The sequence below is a fragment of the Labrus mixtus genome, chromosome 12 (assembly GCF_963584025.1).
Source record: "Labrus mixtus chromosome 12, fLabMix1.1, whole genome shotgun sequence".
NCBI classification, from domain to species: domain Eukaryota; kingdom Metazoa; phylum Chordata; class Actinopteri; order Labriformes; family Labridae; genus Labrus; species Labrus mixtus.
The window spans coordinates 8413476-8424563 of NC_083623.1; the positions used below are offsets into that span (position 1 = coordinate 8413476).

The 11088-nt window shown below is 40.1% G+C and overlaps 2 protein-coding genes across 3 annotated transcripts; both read left to right on the plus strand.

Moving 5' to 3' along the window:
- The first annotated feature begins 418 nt into the window (after positions 1 to 418).
- Positions 419 to 3606, plus strand: LOC132984808 (protein yippee-like 5). Of its 2 annotated transcripts, none has more exons than XM_061051789.1 (3): positions 419 to 595; positions 2052 to 2203; positions 2831 to 3606. In XM_061051789.1, the coding sequence occupies exons 2-3, from the start codon at positions 2063 to 2065 to the stop codon at positions 3050 to 3052; spliced, it is 363 nt and encodes a 120-aa protein (XP_060907772.1). In that variant the 5' UTR covers positions 419 to 595; positions 2052 to 2062; the 3' UTR covers positions 3053 to 3606. The 2 variants fall into 2 exon arrangements, with proteins under 2 accessions (XP_060907772.1, XP_060907773.1); XM_061051790.1 differs by having other exon boundaries at positions 2055 to 2203.
- Positions 3607 to 4914: 1308 nt separating this feature from the next.
- On the plus strand, positions 4915 to 10953 carry slc35a1 (solute carrier family 35 member A1). Its single transcript, XM_061051792.1, has 8 exons — positions 4915 to 5089; positions 5353 to 5533; positions 7553 to 7712; positions 8108 to 8260; positions 8439 to 8505; positions 8898 to 9074; positions 9182 to 9316; positions 10173 to 10953. Exons 1-8 carry the CDS (start codon positions 5080 to 5082, stop codon positions 10307 to 10309), a joined length of 1020 nt encoding a protein of 339 aa, XP_060907775.1. The 5' UTR covers positions 4915 to 5079; the 3' UTR covers positions 10310 to 10953.
- Positions 10954 to 11088: the final 135 nt, after the last annotated feature.

Consider the following 11088-nt stretch of genomic DNA (forward strand, 5'->3'; position numbering starts at 1 on the left):
ATTAGGGCACATTACAAATTTAAAATAACACAGAGAGCATGTAGAAAAGGGAGTTTCTATATTTGAAATGAATAATTCATGTGTCTTTAAAATGTAGCACTCATCATGCAGCATCCAGTACGTGTGCGCTCTGCTGCCCTCATGTGGCCATCATCAGGAACTGCACTAAGCTGCTTGCTTCAAACATTGGCTAGACTCGGCCTTCAAAATAAAATAAAGCATTTGTAATTGGAAGTAGACTTAGTTACCAGCAGGGAAGTTTGGACTCCAATTTTGAGCATTTATTCTATAAATTGATTTTAACTGTGATTGTGATCATTATCAAAAGGCATGCGCTACTTTAAACGGGAGTGTCTCAGTTTATATTTGCAACGGTGATTTTATTCTGAAATTCAGAGCGAACCATCCCGTTGTCATTGATGCTAGCACGGCAAAAACAAGCTGAGTGGTTTGCATCAACTGCTGTCCTCTGTTGTTGTTATCAAAGTCGATCCAGAGGATTCGTGGACGTCTGTAGTCACTCGATAATAAACAAAACGTAGAGGTGAAGAGTCAGCCTCGACGCGACTGCCATCCCGCTTGTTTACGTTTCGAGGTGAGACATTTATCTTAAATTAACCGTGTGGCCTTTTCAGCTAGCTGTTATGTGGATGCCTTTTGTATTTCTTTCTGACAAAGCTGCTTTTTCTCTGACAAACCATCAAGCAAACTGTTGACTTTTAATTTGCTAATGTTTTCACAGCTTTTGCGAGTTAAGAACACAATGCTAATCCACAGTGATATGTCATATTGCTCTGTCATATGTTACCTTGTTGTTGACATCCCATGAAGTGAGTCCTACAAAACAAACATCAGCATTGTGTGACTAAATCTCATGACTATTTCTAATCTTAGCATTAAATCGTAATCCAAATATATAACATTAGTTAAAGTTAGTGAAAGAAAATACAACAGTAGCCTTAAACATCAGTATTGAGCATCACATATAATTCAACATTAATGTCCTTAATCCTTTTAAATGTAACTTTCCAAAAGGCTGAATTTGTCATTTTCATTTAACAAAATGTATTGTACACATTTTCTAATTTGGTTGTTATGGAAAAGTCAATCAATTTCCTTTTGATGGGAAAAAAGGACCAGATGTGAATGTCTTAATCCCTTACTTGGTCACATTATTGTATGAGGCCCCGGGTTCAATCCCCGGCATCTCCACTCCTTTTGTAGGCAGCGGTAGCTCAGTCTGTAGGGACTGGGAATCGGAGGGTCGCCGGTTCAAGTCCCGGCACGGACCAAGTCCGGAAATTGGTCTGGTAGCTGGAGAGGTGCCAGTCCACTTCCTGAGCACTGCCGAGGTGCCCTTGAGCAAGACACCCAACCCCCCCCCCACCAGCTCAGGAGCCCCTCACCCTGACATCTCTCCATTAGTGCATAGGATCCTGTTTGTGTATTTCGGCCTATGTTTGTGTAGCATGTTAACTAGACAGAGTGTAAAAACGAATTTTCCCTCACGGGATCAATAAAGTATAAATTATTATTATTATTATTATTATTATTAATAATAATTAAAAAGACTGCTGTTAGTCAATATTCAACATGACCTCATACAACCAAATAAATGAAGGGGTATGAATAAAATGTCACTCATTTTTCTCCCTAAATACCATTTTCTCCTGTTGTATTTACAGTTGCAAGGAAAAGTATGTGAACCCTTTGGAATTTCCTAGTTTTCTGCATAAATGTTCTGCATGTTTCAGATGAGGCGATGCTTCTTGAGAGTAGCAAACTCAAAGCTGAAGTGTGTTTTTTTGCAGGGCAGCTTTAACCAACACCTCCAATCTCGTCTCATCGATTGGACTCCAGGTTGGCTGACCCCAATTTAATCAGAAAACTAAGAAATTCCAAAGGGTTCACATACTTTTTCTTGCAACTGTATTTGGTTGGGTTGTGCGGCGCCTTCAAGTGCAACAGCATGATGCGTCACGTGTTCTTACGAGGCTATTTCACTTGTTTGTTTAAAGTTATTTGAGGTAATATCTTTTGTTCCCTGGCAGCAGTCAACAACATGGGGCGGATCTTCTTGGACCACATTGGCGGGACTCGCCTCTTCTCCTGTGCCAACTGTGACACCATTCTGACAAACCGTGCAGAACTCATCTCGACACGCTTCACTGGAGCAACCGGCCGGGCTTTCCTTTTCAACAAGGTAGCCTGAACACATCACCACCTTCACCTGGAGCAAACATAATTTTCCTGTTGCACTTGTTAGTTCAACAGATTAAACTTTGTTCCAAAGTACTTGATGACAGTGCTATTGAATTGTATATGTTGTATTGTTAAACACGTTGTGTAATCTGTTTGTAGACACTCCCTTATTTGATGATTTATCATAGTGAGCACTTCAAAGTAATTTCAAAAAGTATTTGTTTAATGATGTTGTACTAGGATATCTTTGGAAATGATATGGTACAAAATATTTAAAGTTAAAAAGCAAACAAATTCTCAAATGCTCCTCAGTTGTGAAGATGAGTAACTTCTCACCTTTTAATGTCACTGCGAGAAGCAATATTTTTTTGCGTTTGTTAGTTTTTGTAATAACACAAACAATAATTAAGTAACCACATCAGCCTGGTGTTTGAATAATTTTCTTTTCAATTTTTTTTAATGAAATTAATTCAAACAGCCTTCCCACCAAGACACTTTAATTTATTGATTATATCATCAGCTTGTACAATTTTCACGTTTTAAAACTTGCAAAAATGACCTTTTTAAAAATGACTCCGTTCAAATCAGTACATTTTCCGGTGAGAGATGTCTGTCTGCTGCCCTCCAGGTTGTGAATCTGCAGCACAGCGAGGTGCAGGACAGGGTCATGCTGACGGGGAGACACATGGTGCGGGACGTCAGCTGCAAGAACTGCAACAGCAAAGTGGGCTGGATGTACGAGTTCGCCACGGAGGAGAGCCAGCGTTACAAAGAGGGCCGCGTCATCCTGGAGAGGGCGCTGGTGAGGGAGAGTGAAGGCTTCGAGCATGTTCCCTCCGACAACTCCTGAGTTCACGTCTGTGGCCGTGGAAGAGCTCAACCTGTGCTCACTGCAGCTTGTCTCTTTGCAGGGGTGCATTGACAGTGTGCCATTTGTGAGGGTAGCTACACCAAAATAAATCACAGGCTGTGTCTTTATGAGAAGTTTTCCATTATCCAACATCTAAGAATGATTTCTATGATGGGTAATAACATCATTGCTTCTCCACCCATTTAAAAACACCTGCAGTTGGAATACCTGCCCTGCAAGCTGTGATAAATATGAAACATGTTGGTGTGGTATCTGGCTGCCGTCAGAGGAGGAGGGTTTGCTCCTGCTGCTGTACGAGAAGCTCAGACAGACAGATTGTTCTGCAGTGGTTAGAATAAATGTTTACAGCACTGGTGAATTCTGAACGTTTACAGAAGAGTTATTCAGGTTAAGTAAGTAGGTGAAGTATTAACATAAAAAAGTATATGATGTTAATATCACTGGGTATGACATCAGTTTTGTCCATGAAAGAGTTCAGAAGTTTCCACTTTATGTTACGTCCTGATAAATGATAATAAAGTCCAACAGGATTTAGAGCCTTATCATTACCACTCTTTACTTTATCCGAGTCCAATGTTCTCATTCGCCTTTTAAATCTAAATGTTTCACAGAATTTTTTCCCCCCAACTCTTCATGTGTGACATGGTTGATGTAATGGACAAACGATTGGAATCACGAGTGGAACGTGCTTCTTTGTATTTAGTCATATGTGTTCATAGAAGTAAATAAAAAAAAATATAAAATCATAGAGTCTGTTTTTTTTCTTCTTTATTTCATGTGTGTTCATCTTTATATTTAAACAAATGTGTCCTGGCTCACACAAAATGTGTTTCATTTGCTTTGTTGAGTTTTGTTAGCATTGCCTTCATATTTGTTTACACTTGACTATACTGTGTTTCTGAATACAGAAATGTATAATGTTTGAAAGTATAACTTGTACAGTAAGTGGTTGAATAAGAAGAGCCTGATGGAGAAATTAGAAGTGCTTTTGTAACCTGGTGATAGAATAGAATAGAATTACTTTATTGATCCCAAACTGGGAAATTGTGGCGTTACAGCAGCAGGTTGTCCAACCACACAATATGAGTAAAAAACAACACAATATTAGCAAATCTAAACACAATATAATATTAAATACAAAGTAAATAAGCACTAAAAATATCAAAACTAAAAATGTGAATATATACAACCAGGATTTAACTAAGCATTACTAGTCTTAAATATGAAAGATTAAATGTAAATGTGCAAAAACAGAGTTGTAAACAGTATTGACATAGGGAGATGTGCAATCAGTGATACTATAAGTTAAAGTGCAGGAGTGTAGACATGTTATCAGCAGAGACTATTCACTATAACGGCGAGTAGACAGACAAACATCTGTAACAAGGTAACAATTAGATATTGTTATTACATTGTGTTAGTTGTAATTTGTGCATTACAGCAGCTCCAGAAAAAACAGGGGACGGGAATATAATTATTAAAAATAAAAATAGAAGTTAAAAATCAAATCAAACATATTTACATCAGTTAAATAAATAAAAACATACAATAATGGAAGATTACACAGTAACTACACTGGAAAGGGTTATTGTTATTAAAAAAACACACAGGGTGTAGCATGAGGTGGTGATGCTATATAGTTATAATGACATTATACCAGTCAATACTTTACATCTCATAATAACTTTATTTTAAATCGTAGTTGTGACAATTTCTTTCATAATTTTGACTTGAATCGCAGAGTAAAAAAAATTGTAAAACCGACGGGACCGAGGCAATCCCAAAACAAACACACCTAAATCGACTCGCGCAGCATTCTGGGAATTGTAGTAATTCCCCCCGATACCTGGCAGGAAACTCTAAATCAGACTAATAGTCCCATGTCTTGATGTGTTGCAGGTCGGGCAGCATTCTTCCCAGCAGACCCCTTTAGATGTTATGACATGTGACCTGCGCAGTTCAGTTGAGTTCATTTACCTCCTGCAGTGACAGAAACCAGAGCAACCATGGCAGTCGGTGAGTTTGAGCATTTCATACAGGCTAGCATGTGAGGCTAATGTTAGCAGTTTAGGGTTAAGAAAAAGTAACGTTTTGTGGATGGCTTTAAGAGCTTCTGGTCTATAATTATGTGTTATTTCGTTTTCAGTGAGGGAAGTGATGACATTTCAGTGACTGATAAGGTCGCCTGTTTCTATAGTAATGTTATAATAAACAGACATGTAGGCTAGTGACTGATAGCAGCTTTGAGATCATGTTCCCCTCTCTCTCTCTCTCCTCAGAAAATGTGAGTGTGGTCTTCAAGCTGTACTGCCTGACGGTGATGACCCTGGTGGCTGCCACATACACAGTGGCGCTCAGGTACACGAGGACCATCTCAGCCGGAGACCTGTACTTCTCCACGACTGCAGTGTGCATCACTGAGGTCATCAAGTTAATACTGAGTCTGGGGATGCTGTCAAAGTAAGTGTTGAACACACAATAAGAAATGAACATTTAGAGATGTATTTTTTTATTTTCTTGAGTGTGTTTTACACTATTCTTGACCACGAAAAAATAGATCCTCAATGTGAGTAATCTGGTTAAATAAATAAATACAAATAACCTAAGTCACAATGTGAATAAAGGCGATATCCAGATCGTAATAACCTGCAATTATATATGATCTGTAGGAGAAGTAAATGTCATGTTGTAATGCTGCAGAGATACTTTGGCCAAAACATGTTTTACAACATCAACTTGTAAAACAAGTGTGTGTGTGTGTGGGGGGGACAGGGCTTTCTCCATCAGGTCCTGTGTGCATGGGCAAGATACTTAACCCCGAATTGCTCCCGCCGGCGGCGTATAAATGCACATGAATGGGATTAGTTACTTCTGAGTGAGTGTGAATGTGTAGGTGTGACATGCGGTGTAAAAGCACTTTGAGTAGTCAGAAGACTAGAAAAAAACGCTTCACAAGCTCAAGTCCATTAACCATTTACAACATGGTCATATGGACCTTAAAAAACACACTTCGATGCGTTTTGGCATGGAGCCTTCATCAGGAAGTCAAACAGATGAAAAAGAACACTTATCTATTTATAGTGGTACACGCACCTATTCATTTGCATTCAATCAAATGCAAATGAATTTATAACTTTATACAATGTTTTCTTTCTGGACCTTTTTTTTTAATACTCTGTCTCTGTTTGTTAAAATAAAGGTACCATAACAATTATAGACCGCTCACTTCTTTGTAATTGGTCAAACTTACAAAATCAGCAGGGAATCAAATAATTATTTCCTCCACTGTATATTGTCTTGCCATGGGGTAATTCACATTACCAGGGGCCTGTTTCAGAAAGAAGGTTCAACAAACTCTCACCTGACCCTGAGCTCTGAGTAAATTTACCCTCAGGTGGGAAACTCTGAGTTTTGGGTTCCAGATCAGCTGATTCAAGTTTGTTAAATCAACTTTAAGTAGGTTCACTTGGTGTTAAGCGTGCAGTAAAAAGCCATCAATAATGGAGCCCCGATACTACGATTCACCATGGCAACAGGTGACAAAACAGAGATCCTTGTGCTTTAACCCTCTCGAAATATAGTTTACATATTCATGTGGATATACGGCGAAAATGAACAGATTTTAATAAGGAAAAAAAAAAGGAACACTGCTGCAGCGGCAAAGGAGAGAGAAGTGGTTATTTGGGAGAAAACTGCTGCTCGCGTCAGCACGTCATGTTGGCGAGTCTATCCCGGTGGAATGGTTTGAAACCTAAAATTAATTTTCATTTAGATGCAATCCATTAGGAGAAAAGGGACTTTAAAGCAGCTCAAAATGAAACACTATAACAAAGTCTGATCATGGTGGTAGCTTAACTTATTTAAATCATATTTAATAATAATAATACAAATAATAATAATAGTGTCATTATTTATACTTTGATATCAAAATATTTTACAGAACTTTCAGATATTTAAAACAAAGTCTCATGAAGTTTAGTGAAACCACAGGTGGCGTTATAAACACAAATGAACACTGAAGGCTCACTGCTAAAAACTGTGAGGTACAAAGAGGTAAAGTGAAATCATCGACGTAGCGTTTACAAAACACAGCAAATATCAAGTCCAAATAACTGAAATGTAAAGATGAAACTCGATTAACCCTTTGACTTGCATTGTAACCACGCGGTTGACCTTTTTTCCGCCGCCATATTGCTGTATTTAAAACTCTGAAAACCTGTCTTTGGCTGTTTATCCTCGTTGGTTTTATATAGCACTTTTCTAAATACTCAAAGACGCTTTGACAAAAACAACAAACAAAAAACAAAACAAAAACGACAAGGACAGTACAACGAGAAGATACTGTATTTAACATGTTTGTCAGCTCTAATTGTTACTGAAATGCAGTGACAACATTTTTTTTTGATGAAGTAATTTGTAGTATTCACATTCCTCATCCATCTGTTTTTTTTTTTTTTGTTTGTTGTTTTTTGCTTCCAGTGAAACGGGGAGCCCTTCCAGACTGAAGAAAGCCTTAGTGGAACACGTTCTGTGCAGCCCCAAAGAGCTGCTGAAGCTGAGTGTGCCCTCGCTGGTGTACGCCGTTCAGAACAACATGGCCTTTCTAGCATTGAGTAACCTTGATGCAGCGGTTTATCAGGTGTGGACTGAATCCTGTTTGCTTAGTAGTTGTTTAAGGTAACTTACAGTGCATGGGTCATATTTTGGCAGGGTGTGGAGCTTTGATGAACCTGTCGAGTCTGTGCTGCACCCACACTATAGACTGAAAATCTCAACAAAGTGTGCCATTTGTTTCCTATTGTTCAAAAACATTTCAGGCATTCTGCCGACTAGTTGTGCACGTACAGACACACAGTGTTAGGAGGCAGATGCTTAAGCTTGCAGATGTAGGAACATTGACTCCTGAGAAGTTCAATATTCATTTTTGTTGTCATAACATCTGCAGTATGTGTTAAACTGAATCAGTGTGATGCAGAACACGTTAGCTCGGGTTCACTATAATCTGGATTAATAATCTGGTGTTTGTCCGTGTAGGTGACCTATCAGCTGAAGATCCCGTGCACAGCGTTGTGTACAGTCCTCATGCTGAACCGCTCTCTCAGCCGGCTGCAGTGGTTCTCTGTCTTCATGCTCTGCGGGGGCGTGACGCTCGTTCAGTGGAAGCCCGCAGAGGCTACTAAAGTCCAGGTGGGCGTGGTTCAAGTTCAAGTTTAAAGAAACCCGGTCACTGTAAATAATAATCCATGTCCCGTGACTGACACTATTATAGGTTTGGCTTTTATAGGTTTGGCTTTTTATTACCCATGATGCCTTCACAGTCATTCATCTTCTTCCATTTCTTTTTTTTTTTTTCCTGTCTTTACAGATTGAACAAAATCCTTTTGTTGGCTTTGTGGCCATCGCTATTGCTGTGCTCTGCTCTGGATTTGCAGGTAAACTCGCCTCAAGCTGTGAAAAGAGTAGGAGTGAGCTATCGCTGATTTAGTTACCGACGCGATGCAGTGACCTTTGATTAACTTAACAAACCCCGTGCAACGGGCAGAAACAAAATGCATAAGTCATGTTAAAACACACTCAGACTTTAGATGATACATATCACAATAGATATCAATTGAGGCACAATCAAATGTATTGTCAAAGATAAAAAAGACAATGCATGATCTACAGCTGTTGTGCAGATCACAGTGTAACTGAAGTCAAGATAACGGCGCCAGCTGTTTCACCACCACAAGTCGAACGCTCATTTTAGACATCGCCTTTCTCATGGAGTCGTCTAGTTGTTTAACATGTTAAAAACAGTGTTGTGCGTACTCTCTGATCGCAGGTGTGTACTTCGAGAAGGTGCTGAAGAGTTCCGACACGTCTCTGTGGGTGAGAAACATCCAGATGTACCTGTCCGGCATCGTGGTCACCCTGATCGGCGTTTTTGTCAACGATGGAGATAATGTCTTGGAGAAAGGCTTCTTCTTCGGTTACACTCCCTGGGTGTGCTTTGTCGTTTGTAAGTACGACTCAACGGGAGGATGCTGCTGTGTTTGGTTTTTTTTTTTTTTTTGCTTTCACTTTTCTTTTTTCCGCGTTAACGACGTCACTGTTTTGTGTTTCCAGTCCTGGCCAGTGTGGGTGGTCTGTACACGTCGGTGGTGGTGAAGTACACGGACAACATCATGAAAGGATTCTCTGCTGCCGCCGCCATCCTCCTCTCGACCGTGGCGTCTGTGCTCCTGTTTGGACTACAGATAAGTACGTTAGCTTCCCGCGGTCGGTGCACTGATTTTTACGTCTCGCGTTAGTTCCCTGGGCTCGGCGGTGAAGTGGTTAGCGCTGTTGCCGATGCGATGGTTCGAGTCCTCGTCGGACAGGGCCTCTCCGGGTGGAGAATGTGAGTGTGGCTGGTTGTTTTGTCTCCGTATGTCAGCTGGTGAACAGCCCAGGGTTTACCCCGCCTTTCCACCAATGACAGCTGGGATTGGCTCCAGCCCCCCCCCCCCCCCCCAATGACCCAGAACAGGAAAAGCGGAATAGATAATGATGGACGGATGTAGTTTCCAGTTTCCTAGAAAGTTACTGGAATAGGAAATTGAAAGTTCTTAATACTGCTACCCCAAGGGAGTTTCAATATGTTAGTTATTGTATTGAGAGAACGAGATCAGACCATCGGGGACATCAAAAGAAATGTAATAAAATAATGAAGGAACACTTTAGGTGTCTTTTTTTTTTTTTACTTTTGAGACAATCAAAAGGAACTTTGTTGGTTCCCATCGTTCATGAAACATCAGCACACAAGCCGGGTATCCTGACTTGGAGATGATGAAATAACCACGTCTGATCAGTAGGAGAAGAAGGGGGGCATTCATATGGACTGACCCCAAATTCAGCCCCAATTACAGTAGTCATTACTTTTTTTGTCAATAAAGTTTTAAACTCACCGTCACTACATCAACTGTAATTTCTCTTAATTCGCTTCCTGTGTCATCGAGAACAAACACGTTTCTTTCTGGGAAACTTTTCCGTATATTGCCACCAAATTTTAATCTTTCAAAGCACTTTCAAAAATATGAACCTAATGTGTGTTTTTCTTTTTCCTCTTGTCGCGCAGCCGTCTCTTTTGCCTCCGGATCCTTCCTGGTGTGTATTTCCATCTACCTGTACGGACTCCCAAAGCAAGACACAAGCAAGCTGAAAAATGTGGATCACACGGACCCAGAATCCAAACAGAAACTGATCAGTGTGTGAGCCCTCAACCTCACGGACCAGGTCTTTCCTGGAGGGGGGGGGGGGGGGGTCCAGGTCAGCTCTTATGACCCAAGAGGAGATTTGGAAGCCACAGTGAACTCTTTTAAGTTGAATTGGCTCCTCAGTTCATCACATAGACGACTATTGTCCTTCAGTCCAGCTCACACTTACCCACATGAGACCCGTGACAGTGATATGAATTTTGGGATAATATGAGATAACGTTGTTTTTTTATTTCCGTTAATCTGCCTTTTTTTTATTTTTTTTTTAAAAGATGATAAGAAATCAGAAACAATCAGAGAGGTCTTTGTAATTTATCTTCAGCCAATGTTGGAGCTGTTAACACAAACATGACTGTGTATTTGGGATCAGAGGTACGTATATAAATATCCTCATCATGAAGGTTTTTATTTTATTTTAGTCTGTTCAAACTGTAATGTGTGTATCTCACTTTGTTATCACAGAGTGCTGATTGTGAATGTGCCCGGCTCACAGAGACACACAGATGACGACAGAATGCAATTGTGATTACTTGTTTATGACATCATCTCTTCAGTGTCTTTTATCTTTTTGTATCACATCTATGCTGCCTTTTCTCTTAAGTCATATTTAATTTGATTAAAAGTGACTGGAAAAAGCTTCAATCGCCGCCCAGCCTCCTTCGCCTAAATCGTCACTGTTCGATCGCAGATTAGCGTAGCACAGCGAGGCGCAGCGTGCCGGTCGACCGGTGGAAATCATCCACATGTATGGAGGTGAATATTAAGAGTGCTTCCCTT

Coding starts and splice junctions, on each gene's coding strand:
- slc35a1 (XM_061051792.1), top strand. Junction 7,713..8,107: donor TTGATGCAGCGGTTTATCAG/GTGTGGACTGAA, acceptor TTGTCCGTGTAG/GTGACCTATCAGCTGAAGAT. Junction 9,075..9,181: donor CTGGGTGTGCTTTGTCGTTT/GTAAGTACGACT, acceptor TTGTGTTTCCAG/TCCTGGCCAGTGTGGGTGGT.
- LOC132984808 (XM_061051789.1), top strand. CDS start 2,063: ATGGGGCGGATCTTCTTGGACCACATTGGCGGGACTCGCCTCTTCTCC. Junction 2,204..2,830: donor GGGCTTTCCTTTTCAACAAG/GTAGCCTGAACA, acceptor GCTGCCCTCCAG/GTTGTGAATCTGCAGCACAG.